The 19,502-nt window shown below is 40.8% G+C and overlaps 1 protein-coding gene across 1 annotated transcript in view; it reads left to right on the plus strand.

Moving 5' to 3' along the window:
• LOC138249505 (cyclic nucleotide-binding domain-containing protein 2-like) overlaps positions 1–19,502 on the plus strand; it is a 611,285-nt gene that overhangs the window by 457,605 nt on the left and 134,178 nt on the right. The window contains exon 12 of the mRNA XM_069203460.1: positions 15,143–15,195. Coding sequence (XP_069059561.1) covers positions 15,143–15,195 — 53 coding nt within the window. The remainder of the gene's footprint in view (positions 1–15,142; positions 15,196–19,502) is intronic.

Genomic DNA, 19,502 nt, shown 5'->3' on the forward strand with positions numbered 1-19,502 from the left:
GGTTCTGGGTGTGGAATTCTTTGTGTGGCTCCTCGTCAACATTTGGGGTTCTTCCTTGGACCATTGGACCTGTCTGCCTCTTCCTCTTCTTCTGCCTCTCCCTCTGCCCCGGCCGCGGCCTAAAAAAGGCGTATATGGCATGAAGGGGCGAGGTTGGAGGAACGGGAAAGGGGGTTGCCAAGGTATTGGTTGATTCATAGGATAGGGAGAATAATTATAATAGGGTTGTGGTGTGTTATCATCCGAACTCCAGCCATCTGATGATGATCCTCTATTATATTGACGTGGTTTTTTGTATGAGCCTGTGGATTCATCAGAAGAACGTGACTGGGTATCGATGTCATAGTCTTCTTTGATATAAGGATAAACCTTCTCCCTGCTAAACTTGATGATATCTTTTTGAAGTTTAGTAATTTTTTGCTGAGTAAGAAACTCCTTTGTTTCGTTTAATTCTGCATTGATTTCTGTAAGACGACTTTTAAAGGATGTTAGTGTCACCGTGGTTTTTATAGTGTTTTCAATAGCACTGATTTGTATGGAAATGGAATCTGCAATGCGTTTGGAAGTGTTGATAATCAGTATCAACCAATCTCTGGTACACTTCCAAGCAATTTGTGCCCAATCTTTCCTAAAAGCTAAATCTTGTAGGAAAATCCTTGGTATATTAGATACTAACAAGCCATTAGGTGCTATATTTGCACGTAAGTATTCAGTCATGATGGTCCCATGCATGACTGTCTTGATCAATTCACGTTTGAGGGTGGAGAGTTTATTCCAGTCTTCCTTGAGACTGCCAGATGGTGAGGATCCATCGTTGCCAAGGATGGAAGGTGTCTGTAGTATGGCTGATACCATGTCATCATCAAAACTTAAGCCCTGGAACTTCTCGTGGGTCAGATGTGAATTCAATGTTCAAAGTGAAGGTCCCACAGTAAAGCTACTGTACATGAAGAAGAAAAATAAGGGAAGAGGGACCGGGAGATTACTGGTCCAGTGTACAGCCTCCCAATAGAACCATAATACAAAAATTGGTACACTGTTCCAAGCACACGGAAGATTCACACAGGCGAACCAAATCATTCAGGAGCAAGAACCCTCATGCATCACAATGGATGCTTGGCATCATCATTGGGAAAGCTCCTTGTCAGGCTGGTACTGCAGTGCCTGGCGGGCTCCCCTGAAGGGGTGCTCTTAACCACTTTGCTCAAATAGTAGCTATGAAAAATCGAATAATTGTCAATGGGATACCCAATTTTAGGTACCCGAGCAAATGTTGGAGAGAATGGAACGTTAAAATTGGTTTACCGTCAACAGAGATAATTCATGGTTTTAATCAGTAATAAATGTGATGGCAACCAAGATTAAAAACAAAAATAAGGAGTAACGTGATTAATTATGCTCACCTACTCTCACTTAAAAAAAGAGAGGATAACACCACTTGTGGTACCTCACTAACACAAGTTTACATGTTTCGCGTCTAGATGGTCCAGCCGGATCCAGCGACGCTTCATCAGGACAAAAACCTTCTCCAAAATTTCTAATCAAACAATATGTAGAAAGAACAAAGTCACTTACTTAGTCCTATTTAGTAACTCAAAAAGGTCACCCTAAATGAATGCAAATGGAGAAACCATGATCAGAATAAAGCACAATGTAAATACAATGATAAAATAGGTGCGCCTGTGAGAAAGAAGTGATCAAGGTGACACACTTGTGTGGATATAAATGAAAAAACTAGCTTACCATCCCCAAGGTCAGGATAGAGCTCAAAAGGATCACTCGCCAGAACAAGAAACTAAAATTCTGGGAATTAATATTCATCGATCCCAATGGATAGAGAATAAAGACATCATGAGTTTATAAGATTCTTAACTCACAACACAACATGTCTGGTAATTCTAGACAAGAAAAAACTGTTAATTAATTCAGACATGATACAGCCGTACAAACTAGGAAACCCAGCATTCAGTTCATAAAAGGTGTATAACACCCTCAGAACTTCACTCATATATAAAAGATAATCACATATAGTTCTATGGATATTGTCATACACAATTATCAACATTCAGTCAAATATCGACAGTAAGGAGAACTTAACCAGTGTTAATTAATGTAAAAGGAAAAGAACTCTCTTATACCGAGTGGAAAGATAGACAATTAGCTTAGAGTCGAACGGTCACGGGCGGAATAAACAGTTGCCCACAACCGAGTCACACGAGTGTTCATCAAGACAGAGAAACTGAGGTTATATGGGAACTTACTTCCGTTTCTTCAAAAGTAGGCTAATACACCTACCCACTGGCGTGCGTCCATAAAAACACGAGCGCGGTGTAGGTCCGGGTTTTTATTTACCCGGTCTGTGTTACCCGGAAGTAACTCTCGGCTAACACTGCCATCGGCAGTGAAGACGGACTCACGTGTAGGTAGAAAAAGAACAATTCAATCGAAAGCAATACAAAACGCCTCCTCGTTGCAGGTAAAAGCCGGGGGCTATTAATCACAGAATTTAAAGTAAAGAGAACCTAAAGTTCCATAGGAAACAAATTGTTTCAAAAAGAGCATCCCGATTCAGATTGAAAGACGGTAGCTCGTCTCTGTACAACACTATGTTATCAATGGATTAAATCAAATCCAGAGCGGCATATATCTCCATTATGTAGATTTTTACGTCAAGGTCATAATGAATGAATCCTATCAGGGCCCATAAACAATCCCAAAGTCTATCGGAATTAACACAGGTATGGAGGGCCAATCGAAGGTGACTGAATGGTTGTTAACCAGAATAAAAATAATCAATATAAAAATGAAGTTAGTGCAACAGAATGTATCTAAAGGTGAGAGAGTGGTCCAGGGGATATCGTCGTTAAGTTCCCGCAGTGATGTTTCCAATTTAAAAATCCATCTTTGTTCTATTCTAAAAAGTGAATTAGAACCATGTGGGAGAGCTTTTGCCAGGACTAAACTTTCTTTTTTATAAGTCACTCCTATTGTAGACCTTAAAAGCTCATAGGCAGGATGCATGATATTTAAAAGTGGGACATGTCTGTTTAAGTTTTACATGTCCTGGCAATGAAAAACCCCTGATGTTGTTTTTCACTGCTGTAAGGCTTACCTTTCCCATAGCCCAACACTGAGTTAACCTATTACATTTAATAAGTGCTGACTCCAGGTTGGGAGCAGATAGAGATAACATGTTTACACTCAAATTAATGGTCATTTAAAACCCTCTTTAAAGGTGAAGTTGGATTTTCAGTTACAAATCTGAAAATGCCACTTTTAGAAAGTTGGGATTTTCTTATCCAAGCCCATTATGCCTTTCTGCCAGTTTGCCGCGTCACCTGTCTGTAAATGGCTCTTCTCTTGGGGTTTATGTACTGCTTTTAGACAGTAAAACAAAGGAAGGAAGGAAGGGGAGGAGGGCTTCCTGACCGGATGGCTGGGGAGTGTGGGATAACTTGGGTAATTGAAGAATCCCCCTCACTTTTCAGCCCCATTTTTAGCTGACCCTGATGTTTTCTGCCTCTGACTGTGCCCTGGGCAGTGCTAACCGGTCCCATGGCCAGAGCTGTGTTTAAAATGGTATATGCCAATTAGGCCTAATGATAATTGGCTCTAACAATCTATGTATAAGTCCCTAGTACATGGTAGGGCATGTAGGTTTAGGGACAACAGTATAGTTAGTGCACCTGTTGATGCACTGCTGTGGTGTCCAGGGTAATTGTAAAGGCAGGCCTGCCTTGCTGGCTACTTTTAAGTTACAATTAACCTCAGATTCGAATGTGGAATTAAAAGTTCTTTCAAAGTCTTAAACTATCTTATTTATGCATATAGGTCACCCCTAAGGTTTGCCCTAGGTGCCCCAAGTGTTGGGTGCAGTGTAAATATAAGCAGAGACCTTATAAAAGATGTTTTATAAGACCTGGTGAGGGTAAACAGTCAATGTAATTTTTACCCATTGTAATCAGTGGGCTCCATCAGCTAACATTGGGGAACTTTATTTTAAATCAATAAAGTCTTATTTCCAATAGAGATGAGCTAAATATATCAAGCTTGAAACCAAATTAAATGTTATGATAAATCCAACAAGTTGCCAATGTTGAATTCAATATAACTAGCATAGGGAAGGAGTTTTAGGACTCTTTCTGAAAGTTACCAAATTCAGGCCTTTAGTGCCCTTTTCGGATTAGTCAGCCTCTGGCAGCATGAACCAGGCAAACTTAATGAGGTGTGAAGATGCCTGGGCTGAGACAAAGGAAACATCTGGTGCGCGGAGAGCTGCTGCAGCAGATGGCAGAGCAGGATGGGGGAAGAGTAGACAAACTGGTCTTCAAAGGAGGGAAAGCCACCTGGAACAGAAGCTGGACCTCCCCCATTTCCTGCTCCCCCAGACAAATGGGAGTCCCCACTGATTAGATTAGGAGAGGGGATGGATGGAAAGGGTGTGTTAAGGGAGTCTTAGTCGCATCCATGGGTGAACTCAGCCAGATCTAACCTTCAAGGGTTAATTTTTGCCATCTTGGATTTTCAGAGAATGTTGCTTTCTGGGAGTGATTCTTACCACACTTCACAGGAAGTGGTCATCCCAGAGGGTGGTGGCCTGCATCCCATTGGACTGGAGTACCTCCATGCTTCCAACCCCAGGAGTAAGGACAAATATGACAGAGCTGCCCCACAATTGAGATCCCTGCTGGAAAAAGATACTGGCGAAGAAGGACTACCCTGCTGAACCCCTGGCCTGCACCTGAAAAACTGCACTAACAAGGACTGCATCAGCTGTACACTTTGGGCTTTGCCAAGAAAAGGACTTTGCCTTGTTTTTATAACTCCAGGCGTGGACTACCTGTAAGCTACAGGTACAAAGGAGCTGACCAGAGTCCCCTGCATCAAGTCCTGCAAGAAAAGCCCAGTTGACCAGTGTCCAGTGGCCATTTCAGGGCTCGGACCAGGTGTATTCTGGGAACTGTAGTCCCAACTACCAAAAAGCACCTCAGAGCTACAGGTGCAGAGCTACGGATACAAAGAAGGTGAACAGAGTCCTCTGCACCAAGACTTGCAAGAAGAGCCCAGCTGAACACCGTCCAGTGGCCATTTGAGGATTCTGACCAGGTGCATTCTAGGAACTGTAGTCCTAACTTCCAAGGAGCAACTCAGAGCGTCTGGAACCTTTGGTCAAGTGTGTGGACATTTCAAGAACCCAAAAAGGACTTCTGATAGATGATCCAGAAGTCTGGTGAAGTTTGGAGCAACTTTTAAAAAAAGCTCCATAAGTGGACCGACCTGACATCGAGAGTTAAGTCAGCTACCTCCGACCGCGACCTGGCCTGAATTTTAGGGCTGTCCCACAGAAAGCTCAAGAGCTCCAGACTTCCAGGATTAGACAGAGGGTTGGCAGAAAGGCAGTCTAACAACGTTGCATAAAAATCGGCTTTGTGAGGAAGACCACACGAAATCGAGGAAGAAAAGTTCTAGAAACGTTTTTAAGTGTGAAGGTAAGACTTTGACCGAGGCCTCCCACTCAGTGTTCCGGAGCAGGGCTTTATCACGGTCGGCATCAACTTTCGACTTTGCCCCGTGGAGGGTGACCAGATGTCCGCAGTGGGTGCTTTTAGTTTTTAGGTGCTGGAAAGCATTTTGTTAATTTAATCTTTATAAACTCATTTCACTAGTTCCCTACATTGGATTTTTGTCATTTTGGTGTCATTTTAGAGATAAAAATTGTTTATTTTTTATAATTTGGGGTTGGATTTTTAGTGTGTGTTGTGTTTTACTTAATTACTTTTTTCTTGATATTAAATGTTTTACACACCTGTCTTCTAAGTTAAGCCTATCTGCTTGTGGGCAAAGCTACCAAATGTTGAGTAAGATTAATTTACTGAGACCCTGACAGGACCTAGTGGGCATTTGTGGCCAATTGCTAAGTGTAGGTATCTACCTGCCCTTACCAATAATCCACTGTCCAACATTTTTGGTGTGCAATAGTGGGATCCAGTACTTGTGTTTGACATCATCCTACAGTGTTTAAGTGAAGCAAAATAAAAATCCTCCAAATTGACTGAGAGCAAAAAAAAAATTATTTTTCAAATTGGGAATAATTATTTTTATTACTTTTTTATTTATTTTTCTAAATTGTTCTGATCAATTGGTACCAAAGTTTTAAGTAACCCAAAAATAGGCATCCCATGAAGCTTGATCGGGGTAGCCTACCCCCATTCACTGTAGCTGAGATTAGGGTGTTGTGCGGAAAGAGGGAGTTACCTGCTGCTAATAACCTTAGGAAGGTGGCGATAGTTAGGTCTCTTGAAGCTTGAGCAGTGGTGGTGGAAACAGAGAAAGCTCCAGAGATAGAAGGTGAGGGAGAAGATGTCCTCTCCAACCTCCAGGAGGAGGATGATTCTCACTTCTCTCTAACTTCAGAGATCAGGGCCCAGTCCAGAGCTAGTGGGAGGGGCCGGTCCGTAGTAAACACCCAAGAAGAAGCAGAACTGGTTCTCAGTGAGAGGGAACTTGAGGCCCAGTTAGCCCACATAGCTTTAGAGGCAGAGAAGTTGGCCCTGGAGAAGAAGAAGTGAGCAAGAGGAGAGCAGAGAGATGATGTCAGCGAAAAAGAGTTTAAGGTGTTCAGGGATGGTGGGTTTTGCCCCAGACTACCCAAGGGGATTGTTCCTAACTATCAAAAGGGAGGTGACATTGGCAAGTGACTGTCAACCTTTGACAGGGCTCTCAGAGTAAGGAAAGTTAGGCCTCAGTACTGGGGTTACTTTTATGGGAACTGATCCCAGTATCTGGGAGGGATAGGCTCCTGACCCTAGGGGAGGATGAAACAGAGTCCTATCCCAATATGAAGAAATGTCTCACCCAGAAGTTTGGTCTCACCCCAGAGCAGTATAGGATGACATTTAGGGACACCCAGAAGGTCAATACCCAGTCTTTGGTTGACTTTGGAGACTCCTAAATTAAAGCTGGATACAAGGTAACAAAGTGAATACTTATGAGGGGCTGTGCAATTTACTCATGAATGAGCTCATCTTGACTAATTGTATCTCAGAGAAGTTACACCAGTATCTAGTGGAGCCTGAAGTGTCTAGTGGGAGAGGCAGCTGATAGGTGGTAGAGAACCAGAGTATTTGCCAAGTCACCTATCTCCTAAGTTAAGCCTAACTGCTCGTTGGCCAAGCACCCAAGGGTTGAGGAAGGATTAATTTACTGAGACCTTGACTGGACATAGTGGGGCTTTGGGGCCTATTTCAAAGTGTAGGTACCTACCTGCCGTTACCAATAATCAACTCTCCAGCGGTGAGGAGCTGCCCCATGCACTCACTACATTTCAGAGGACCCTGCCTGTAGCACACACAAAGGAACATGACACCAAGCCTGCCGTGCCTTTTGTCACCCTAGACAGTTTGCAGCCAGGAGAAGGGAAACAACTGATCAACTGACGACCACTAATGCAAAGCTCTGGGGTGGCTGGCTCGTCATGCTAACAGTGACTGTCCACAGCAACTGACAGCACAAAACCTGACAGCGACTACTTGCGATGATCAACCAACACAAAGTTTGAGCAATTGGCCATGGGATCCTGATACCTATATCTTTCCACCATTACTTAAAACCCATGCAAAAGAGAGAGATAGTTAAGAAGACCAGGAACCTCGAAGGTGGCACTGCAGAATCATGGATAACTGGAAGGAGAATCCATCTGATGCTGGTTAGGAACTCTGTCTGCAGCTTACCCTTGGGATAGATGGGTCTCTCCAGCTGCAGAGGTGCTTTCCCCTTTATGACCCCTGAGGGTGAGTTGGGGGAAGATCTGGACTCCAGTACCACTTCACGTGCCACTCAAGAACCAGTTTGGGTGGCAGGTCAGGAAATTTCCCCACACAAAGACTGGCACCAGATTTAAACATGGGACCTTCAGAACTCTTCAGAACACTCCTGGACATGTGGAAGATTCACAAAAAGGACTGTGCTTATTGAAGGACTGCCTTGATGTCTGAAGAAGGAACAATAGTCCTGCTTCCCATGATGCCAGGCTGTCCATACTGACTCTAAAGGTCAGTTAGCAGACTTTCCCTGTGAGCTACAGGAACACAACAAACTTCCAGAGGTCCCCCCGTAACAGCCTAGCTGACCTGTACCAACTGGACCTGAATGGCCTCTGCTGGAGTGAGTCCTGACTCCCAAGAGGTGCTCCTCTGGTGCTTGACCTTTGGTTGGAATCCGTGAGAACTCCTCCTGAAGTAAAAAATGAAAATCATGAAGTTTGGGCTTTTTGCGAGCATAAGGGTGCTTGTTTGTGCCAAAACTCTGCTGTCTGTGACAATCGCCAATGGGAAGTTCCAGTGGGACTGGCTGTTCATGCTGACAGCGAGTGCCCACAACATCCTGCAGTACAAGTCCTGACAGTGACTGCCTGCGATGATCAACCAACACAAAGTTCAAGCAATTATCAGATCTTTACATGACAGCAATGATGGTCCATGAAGCTCGACCTGCTCTTTTCACCAAAAGCCTCCTCCTCGCAGCATCTTCCTGCACAAATGGAACTCTTCACTCCCAAACTGAGAAGGTAAATTTTCAGCAGGATGAATCTGGTCCCTTTATCCTACCTGCACTCCATTGCAGTCAGCCTGAACTTGTGACATAGACCGGGTCTTGCACTACCAGATATTCCCAAATTGCACTATGAACCTTGTGGCATTATTATCACTAAAATAATTGACATAAAGATCTCTGGTTCTACTAATTGGATTTTGTTCATTTTGGTGTTGTTTTATTTATTAAAATGTATTCTATGTTTCTAAATTGGTTTCAGACTTTTCTTGTGTTGTGTTTCACTTTACTACTGTTTGGGCATTGCATAAATGCTTTACACATTGCCTCTGAGTTAAGCCTGACTGCTTTCTTGCCAAGTTATCACATAATTAAGTTCAGGTTAATATAATGACTTTTATGGTTCACCCTGACAAGGATTGTGGTTGTTGCTTGAGTGGATTTTCAACCTATCCCAACCAATAACTCACTTTCATACACCCATCTATTATCCTTTTAGTCAGGCTGGCTCGAATCTCACTGGGAGGGGGAGCTATCCCAGAGCCGGTTTAGAGAGACCACAGAGGTAGGGCTGGCCATTTCCATGGTCACACCTCTGGGCAGGCAAATAAACTCTGTGCAGGGAAAAAAGAGCTTGTCCATTGTCTCAGAATGTTGCGCCGAAGGGTTGGTATTGTGGTGAAGGAATAATGTGGCATCCTGAAATAGGCCATGGGTTCCGGGCATCTAGAACTTTCCACAATTACTTTCAAACCCCTGCACAAGAGAAAGACAGTTAAGAAGAACATGGACCTGGAAGGTGGCACTACAGAATCATGGATAACTAGAAGGAGAAGCCACCTGATGCTTGTTAAGAAGTCTGTCTGCAACGTACCCCCAGGAGTAGATGGATCTCTCCAGAGCCAGTGGTGCTTTCTGCTTTATACCCCTGAGGATGAATAGGGGGACGATATGGACTCCACTGCCACTCCAAGAGCCCTGCAAGACTGTAAGGAGTCTCTAGGGTTTGGGAGTGAGGACAGGAGGGTGTCCTGCTGGCTGGTAGCAGAGGGGCTGCCCTCACCAGCAGGAGAGGAACAGCAAGAGCAGGAGGGGAGTAGACTGGCACAGGAGCCAGTAAAAGTAGCTCCCTCAAAGTGTGCCTTTAGAAAATGTGCCATTGAAAATGCTTACGGTGGCTTACCCTTAGAAGCAAAATCTTGAAAATCGGCCCACTGGGGACCAAGACATGAATCTGGAAAAATGTGCCCTTCAGCGTCTTTTAAACCTCAAGAAATGGAACGTGTGGGACTTCACTGCTAATTTTCAAGTTACCCCTAGCGTAGGTAGGGCCCTAATTTTGATGCAGTGCACATTTTCTTGAAGGGAGCATGGGTGGTACCCTCTTCTCAACCTCACTTTTTGCCCCACAGCCCCTATCCCCCAGGGCCAAATACAATTAATAGAGTTCTAGGACAAAGAAGGCAGAAGGGAGGCCTTTGGCAGTGTAAGAGTCCAGGGGACACCATTCCCTGGGATAGGGAAACCAACAGGCAGTTACATCTCCCCAGGGTGCAGTGCTTGCCATGGGAAGAAGACTTTCACACTCTTGCTGCTTGCACAGGACAGTGTGGGTGGGAGAGTAGGGGGAGAGAGCAGATATGACTGTGTGAGCTCCTGCTCAGCACAACAGCTATGCCCTACAGCCCCAACAACTTTAGTAGGTGTGGGTGCCCTAGGTGGGACTGGGTAACTTATTTTTAAAAATCAAAAGGATCCTTGCTTCTGCAAAAACTGCCAATCAAATATATACACAGCGTTGTCAAGAAGAGCCCCATAATGTCACACAAGTGTGCTTTATTTACAAAACATTAACTATAAAGAAAATAACTTTTAACTATAAAGAAAAAAAAGGAATTATGTGAAGAATTTCATGAAAGAGAATACCCAGAAAAAGTTATTAGTGAAGTAAAGGAGCATATCTGTCCAATAACTAGCTTGAACTTTCTCACATCCAGTAACTTTCTCACATCCAGTAAACAAAATAGACCAATAACTTATTGTTTTTGTATCTAAATCTTTAACTTCCAACAGAAATTTCAGAAAAGCAATTGATAAGCATAGGACAATGTTAAAACTAAAGTTTGATTTCAATTTTTTTTTTAAAAAGAACACTATTTTCAAACCAGCAGTCAAGAAACATTAAAGATATGGTTACTGAAAAAAAGATCACTATTAATACAATGACACCAGTCAAGCTAATGGCAAGCACATGTGCTTAAATTGTGGAACATTATAATCCAAACATGTTGTGTCACTCATCCACATAGTGGAAAGAAAATCACATTTAATGAATTCATTGCTTATGAAACTACTTATGTTGCGTAGGGCTAGAAGTGTCAAAGCTGATATATATTTAAGAAAAAGAAGAATGGAAAAAGAAAATAGAAAGTAGTATAGTAATGTGGGTCTTTAGGGTCAAAAATACACTTTAGGTCTTGCCACTGTGCGTAAACTGTATAATTTGGATAGCCATATGGTGAAAATGGTTCCCTATTGTTTGATTTCAGACAAGAACGCTCTACCCACATATATTTAGGCTGCATCATTTTTTGACAGTTATATTATCTGTTTATTTTCAGCCATATGTATCATAAGGATTCATTTAAATTAGTAGAAAATCACAGCTTATTACAACATTTTCCAATGCGGATCTTTAATTTTGACAGAGGGCACTCATGAGTCATCCGTAGCTGAAACCAAATTAGGTCCCATCTAGAATATTCAAAAGCACATATGTTTTGAAGAGGCTTGCATGAGCTCTTATGGAATTTTATCTATTATTCATTCCATCTGTCATAAAGTTTTTATTTCATTATAAGGCATTCTTACAATAAGATTCATATTACTTCCTATTACTTTTTAAAATGTGAGCATTCCATACACAACATTTTGTCAATCACCAACAATATCACATTTCTTATCATTACTGTACATATACAAGCGACTTTTACACATAACACTTGTTTGCAATGCGTAGACGTGAACTGACTTCTGAAAGAGTCTCATTAGCTTGTTGAGGAAATTATGATTGCAGGTATGGTTTCGGATTTTCCCTTTCTAATTTGTCCTGACATGCTCTCCTTCCTTATATATTCCTTTATAATCTTCTTTAACATTAGACTAATTGGAATGTTGATCTTAATTAGTTTTTTAGCATTTGTTACACCACACAAGATCCAAAATGAACTGGAGATATGCTGAATCTGCTAAATCAGTGAAAAATTCAACGTTATGGTGTGACTAAGCTGCTGATCTGACAGCTGTAGTCACTGATGTGGTTTCAATTGTGGTCAATCTAGCTGTCCTTGTTTTGCTGACAGCTGTTGTGCTCTTGTTATTTCTGTAAATGTTGCACTTGTGATCATTCCTCTAGTCACTGCTGTGATCATTTGAAGCACCTGTGGATATTTCAACAAGAAGCTAAAGACCTGGCTTTTTCAGTAGTCCCACATGCCCATAGGTGTGACAAAACTAACACATGCTCAGTGCCAGGATACCTTCCGGGGTGAAAGTGTGCTCTACAAATCTGCATAACAGTGTTGCTGCTGTTGTCTCTACTATGGTCACTATGGTGACAGATGTGGTTGATGCTGCTGTCTCTGTTGATGTTATAGCTGTGGCTCTTGCTATAGTCCATACATTTGTAACAGCTGTTATTGTGCTATGGTCCCTGCCATGCTAGTAGATGTGGTTGCTTCTGTGTCCCTGCTACTCTGAAAGTTGCTGTTGCTGCTCTTGTCACTTGCATAGTATTTGCTGTGGCCTTTTTGTTATTACAAATGTATAAATCTGGATATACCTGCCATGGTGACACTTGTATTTGATACTGTGCGCCCTGCTTTGGTGAAAGCTGTCATCAACTCTGTGGTCGTTGCTGTGCTTGTAATTACTGTTACACGTACTGTGGTAGTGGTTGTAGCCACAGCTGTGTTTTCTGATGTGATCTCTTCCATGGAATAGCTATTGTTGCTGGCATGTCACAACAAGGGTTAATGCTGTTGTTTCTCCTGTGGTTACAATTGTGGTTACTGCTTTGGTCTGTGCTGTGATGACAACTGTAGTTACAAAATAATCTTGTTGTTGTTACACCTGTGTTTGCTACTGTGGACCCTGATGTGTTCTAGCTGCTGCTGTGTGTGGCTGTGGAAGTAGTTTTGTTTGTAGTGGTGAATCTAATGATGTTTAAGTGGTGCCTTCTGTAGAAGCTGTTGTTTCTATTTTTTGGAAGATGTTGTTGCTGTAGCAGTTACAACTGTGACCACTATTGTGGTCCCTAACTTGCTGATAAATGCTGCCACTATGATAGCATCTGTGGTCGGTTACATGATCCTTTCTATTGTTATAGGACTCATTGCTACTTTGATCTCTCTGTTCCTAGTAACTTTTGCTGTTGTCATCCCTACCATGGTGGTGACTGTAGACGCTACTCTTTTCCATGTGACAGCTGTTGTTGATGCTTTGGACCCTGCTTTGATGGAAGATATTGGTACTATTGTAGTCACCACTGTAGTTACAGCTCTGGTTCCTACTCTTATTCTCCTGTAGTTGCTGCTTTAGTCTTTGCTGTGGTTACATATACAGCTGCTGCTGTTGTCCCTGTTATGGTAGCAATTATGTTTGCAACTGTGTTTTCTGCTGTGGGGATGGCTCTGGTGGAAGCTGTCACCACTCCTGTGTTCCCTGTTGTGCTTGCAACATGAGTGGCTGACAGGAAACTGTGGATGTGGCACTGCTGTTGCTGGTCTTGTCCTTATTGTAGTAGTAGCTAGATTTAATACTGTTGTTGTTGCAGTGGAGGCAACACTGGGTGACACTGTAATCCTTGTAATCCTTTGCAAGAAGGATATCTAGTGCTAAGTCGTTTTGCATTATCATTGTTCGCATAGCAATTACCTCAGTATTAATTCAGAATTAGTGTTCTGGCATTATTAGAAGCTAGACTATCCACATGCGTAGATAATCTAATTTTTACATAAATTGTAATCACTCCAATACATGGAATCATAGCTTCTAATACATCTAATACTATCTCCCCCAAACCACACATTCATCCCATTCACATAATAGAGTCTAGGAAATACTAAATCCAAATAGCAGGAACCCACCCAATTATGAGGTAGGATGAAATAAGTAGTCTTATCACACACATAATAAATTCCTGTCAATAATGGGTCTCCGTTAACCAGAAAATCACCACCAACAACATAATTTTTTTCACAGTCACTCTCAGCCACAAATTCAATTGACCTAACTCTTGTAGCTTTGCAAAGCACATTACACAATTCACCCTTTCTCTCATACTCCAGTCTCAAATTAAAAGAAAAAAACCTCATTTTATTATTTCCAAAACTGTGCTCATAATGCGGGCCATACAAACATGCTTGTTACATATTGTATAACACTTGTGGCAGTAGTACCAACCGTAACAGTCAGCTTTAGGCACTTGCTCTGATCTTTGCTGTAGTGGCTTTTCTGGATATTGCTGTTGTACCTGCTGTGCTGCCACCTGTTATCACTACTACTGATCTTGTTTTTAGGCAGTAGTGTTTACTGTTGTGGTCCTTGCTGTTTTTACATTTGAGGTCACTGCTTTGGTCCATGCTATGCTTATAAATGTTGATGCTGTTATTGATGCAGCTTTGTTTGCTTTTGCTGTTGTGGTCATTGTGGCAGGGGCAATATTGTGGTTCCTGCAGTTGTAACAGCTAACATGGGCCAAAATGTGATGCTAACTGTGGTCACAGATGTGTTCCCTGCTGATACAGCAGCAGTGATTGCTGGAGCTGAGGCAATTATTGTTGCTGATGTTGTCCCAGAAATAATTACAGCTGTTGATGTTGTTGCTTTGGCTTCTGGTTTTCTGGCAGCTACTTGATGGTGTTGTCTGTGCTGTGGTAGCAGATGTTGCCTTTTCTGTGGTTACAGCTATGGACACTGCTGTTATCTCTGATTTGCTCTGAACTGTTACTGCTGAATCCAAGTTGTGGTTATAGTTGGTGAAATCTGTTGTCCCTGTTGCAGTCTGTTCTTTGCTGGCCACTGTTTTGCTGCTGTTGACGACAACACAGGAGTGGCAACACATAGTATTTACTTTCACAATTTGAAATAAAGTTTCCATGAGTTTGGAAATTAGACATACTGACATAAGAGGGTTAAGTATTTATATAATTCTTCCTTGATAAGACTTCTTTCTCTTTGCATCTCTATGAAAAATAAATTGTGCACATTAATTGAAAAAATCCCAAAACGGTTTTTGAACTACACAATAGTTATTTGAAAGACATCATATGTCAGGATATGTGGAAAAAGCTTGCAAAAATAAGAAAATGCAAACCCAGAATTTCATTTATTTTACTGTGCCCACTTGAAATTAAATTCAAGAACATAATTACTAGGCATTAATTTCAGTATGTATTAATTTGATTAAAATTAAATAAGTTAAAATTTATGACATACATTTCAAGAAATAAATGCAGATTTGACATAAGATGAATATAAAACATTGTAGTACCTTTTTTCAGCCAGTTACTAATAATCCTAATAATTACAGCACGGTTGCATCAACAACCATTTGTTGAAGAGGAGCTTGAACCAAAGAATAAGGTACAGTATATTACTTATATTACTGTATTACATGTAATGTTCTTTTTTAACAGAGCCTTAAATGATCATTGTCACATTGTGGAAACTCATCAGGCCTTTTGTTACAACTCTCACCAATATAAAAGACATATGTTAGAAATAATGGCCATTAGACATGCAGGAGGAGACTTCCATTTTTTACACAAAATGGCATTGAGGCCTAAGTGAGACTTAGTTAACATAAGCCAGAAAAGTACAGCTTTCCCACGACACAGCAAAAATATTTCAAATGCAATAGAATCATGTCAGTGTATACAAGCAATTTCAAAGGTGAATCCATGTTCTGCTTGTTATTATGAATTCACAAAGATATAAATTGCACAAAAACTCTAACAAAAGTTCTCCTTTGATTATTCTATAAACACTCAAATCCCACAATTGATTTAACATTGATAATGCACCCTGCATCACTTTCTGCTTCTTGATATTCAATTCTTCCAACAGCTCTAGTTGATTATACACTTGATCTCTGTCCGTGTCAGTTTTGTCTTGCACTCTCTTAGATGGTCCTCTTTTCTCTTTACAATCACAATTTAGAAATATCAACTCAGACAAAATGAGCTAAAGAAACAGGACAATTACGCAAATCAACACAATGATTTCAGAGGGGAAATATTGTATTGAGCATACCACCTTCCTAACTCAAACTATCAATCATTCACCAACTTTACTAAACCCCTTTCCTATCTCACTAACACAGGAACCTATTGCTTCCCACAGTAAATCTTCTTCCAAAGCTTGGACTTCACTGAAAATGTTAGTGACATTATAGACATAAGCATTAATAGCCCTACTGATATCGGGATTTGTCTTCAAAACCCTGCAACCACACCTTCCTTTGCATGAAGGATATCTAGTGCTAACTGGTTTTGCATTATCATTGTTCGCATAGAAATTACCTCAGTATTAATTCAGAATTCGTGTTATGGCATTATTAGAAGCAAGACTATCCACATGTGTAGATAATCTAGTTTTTACATTATTTGCAGTCACTCCAATACATGGAATCATAGCTTCTAATACATCTAATACAATCTCCCCAAACCACACATTCATCCCATTCACATAATAGAGTCTAGGAAATACTAAATCCAAATAGCAGGAACCCACCCAATTATGAGGTAGGATGAAATAAGTAGTCTTATCACACACATAAAAAATTCCTGCCAACATTGGGTCTCCGTTAACACAGAAAATCACCACCAACAACATAATTTTTTTCACAGTCACTCTCAGCCACAAATTCAATTGACCTAACTCTTGTAGCTTTGCAAAGCACGATACACAATTCACCCTTTCTCTCATACTCTAGTCTCAAATTAAAAGAAAAAAATAATTTTATTATTTCCAAAACTGTGCTCATAATGCGGGCCATACAAACATGCTTGTTACATATTTTATAACACTTGTGGCAGTAGTACCAACCGTAACAGTCAGCTTTAGGCAGTTAACATAGCTGATAAGGGCACTTTTACAGCCAGCATTGAAATTATGCACAATATCTGTTCCTCAATGGTGTATGGTATCTTAATATCTCAGGGGGTTGTATCCCCCCCCCATCACATCCTTCTATATGTCTGCTATGCTCCCCACACCTTCTCCAATTTCTTATGGCAGCCGCAGCTTTGATAGATTTACATTTCAGGTCGTTGGCACCATTCTAAGTCTAACTTCCAGTCTGTAAGTCGAGGTGGGTCAGTACTCCCCCAAGCCCTTGCAATGTTTCTCTTGGCCATTCCTGCAGCCAATCGCTACCACGTTTTCTGAAGTGCAGTCCAGGTTCCCTCTACCGACAATGATAATAGGAGCCATTTTGCATCTAATGTCAGCTCAATTGACATAACTTGGCACATATTTTCACCCCCTGAGGCTTGTTGTTGTGGGCACCCTTCAATTCTCAATCTTGCCTGCAAATTGGAAAACCTAAATTCTTCTTTAGCATTTATCTGCTCTCCGATTTTTTTCTGATCTTTCCAATCTCTTGAAATGTTGACTTTCCTCTTATCACTCAAAATACTAGTTTATATCATTGTTAGTTTGTGCAATTTTATTCAAATATTTACTATAGGATACCCTATTTCAAGCATTTTCAGAATCAGGAAGATTCTTCAACGAAAAGTTGAGATCCAATGACAAATTGAAATTCTGTTTATTAAATATACTAACAAAAACAGTTTAAGGTAACCCTTATGAGACATGTATCTGTAGATATTTTACACCTTCATATGCAGAAGAGAGAACAGTAAACACCATACTCTTTTTAAACCCCCTAAATAGCATTATTGAATCTACTAACTAAGCTTTCACGATGCATCAATGTATTAAACTCAACACTAATATGTATAGTAGTTAGTTCAACCTTTGTGGAGAAATATCTTATGGGAGAAATAAGGCAAAACAGTACACCAATTAAGGGGCTGATTTAGATTTCGGTGGATGGGTTACTACATCACAACGTTGACAGATATCCTATCCACCAAAATGAAAATCCTAATAATGTAATTTATATTGCGGCGGATGGGATACCCGTCACCCTTGTGGTGGAGTAAACAGTCTGCCAAAATCTAAATCAGGCCCTAAGACTGTCATTACCAGTGAGACCATGGTATAATTTTTACAGCATCTGCTGCATGCCATTTCTATTGAGAGCAAAACAAAAAATTAGAACAAAATTCAGAAGTCAAAAATTAGATTCCAGAAAAAAATCTTATTTTTTTTCTTTTTAAAATATTAATCAAAAATCAAAATCAAACTTCAACTTTCTTTTTTCATTCCATAGTCTCTATTTCTTCATCTGGAATATTCGTAAAGTAGAACCCCGTGACCACTATCAGCAAGGTGATTCACAAGTGCAATTGTATCTTCTTTTGTCTTTGATGCCACTTGCGGGTCATGATAATATATTGCACCAGGACTGAGTTACAGGGCAACTGTAGATACTCTGAATCTTTGCTTAGGATCTCACTGAAAATTGAAGAACTTTCAGTATACCCCAAACAAAAACTTTTTTTTAAAAACTGAAATGTACAAAGGGGAATGAAGAAGAAATCTTGGCATAAATCAATGACTGTATACCATTCTGTGTCTGCAGGAATCTGGAACAATAATACAGCAGGATATGGTACCACTGGACAACATGAAATCACTATTATCCTCCAATCTTGCACATTTAACACTCAGTTTATTTAATGCCCATTATTGGAAAGTTGCAAAACACCTCTCCCAGAATGCCTTGTTCTATCATTCTTTCTTTAACTGGCTTAATTCCCTCTTCTGCTTCTTTTAAATATCTGTTATACCTAGTCTCAGGAAAAACTGACAGTCTTTGCACTTTGTATCAATCCTTTCTTTTACCTGTGAAGACCAAACATCTTCTTTGAATGTATGTCTTAAATGCAGAGGCAGGTCATCTTTTGTAAGAACTGGGAACAGCTGAACTCTTAAATCCAGTGATTTGGTTTTAAACACTGTGTACTCATCTTGAGCTTCAATTGTAACACCACCCAGTTTACAACAAACAACACAGTTCATCTTGCAAAGCAAGTTCTTAATCAATAGATTAACAGGGCTTGAAACACATAATATGAACCAATGAGTGCTCTCCATTGGTCTTAGTTTAACTGGAACATCTCCCGTTACCTGATTAACAATTTGTTTATTGCTAACATCTTCTTCACTATGTTTTCTATAAATCTCCATATGCCTCTCATTACCATTTGCTTTATTTCTTGTTGCTTCTCTGATCAAATATCTCAATTATTCCACATCATAAGAAGTCAGTCTATGGAATTAAACTTTCCCTTCCCAAATTTCTGCAAATTAAGTCAATTTTCAAAAGCCCCTTCTTAATTTCAATCTCTTTAGACGCCTCAGCAGGAACAGTGACGTCATCAGAAACTAGAGAGACAATTGCAGTGTTTTTGCTAGTGCTTGGCAAAGTTATCGATCTATTCCTGGGTAGGGCAATTGCTGATGCACTCACTACTACAAGTGTTGTCATTCCCTTTGCCTGTACACTATCCTCTCCTGCTGCTCCCATACCAAGTACTGTGGAGACCTGCACCTGTCTCTGCATACCATCTGTATGTGGAATCAATCAATCAATCAGTACATTTGTAGAGCGTGCTACTCATCCGCGAGGGTCTCAAGGTGCTTGGGGGGGGAGGGGGAGATGCTACTGCTCAAACAGCCAGGTCTTGAGGTGTCGCCTGAAGGTCAGCAGGTCCTTGGTCTGCCATAAGTGGATGGGGAGGGTGTTCCAGGTCTTG

The sequence above is a fragment of the Pleurodeles waltl genome, chromosome 8 (assembly GCF_031143425.1).
Source record: "Pleurodeles waltl isolate 20211129_DDA chromosome 8, aPleWal1.hap1.20221129, whole genome shotgun sequence".
Lineage (NCBI taxonomy): Eukaryota > Metazoa > Chordata > Amphibia > Caudata > Salamandridae > Pleurodeles > Pleurodeles waltl.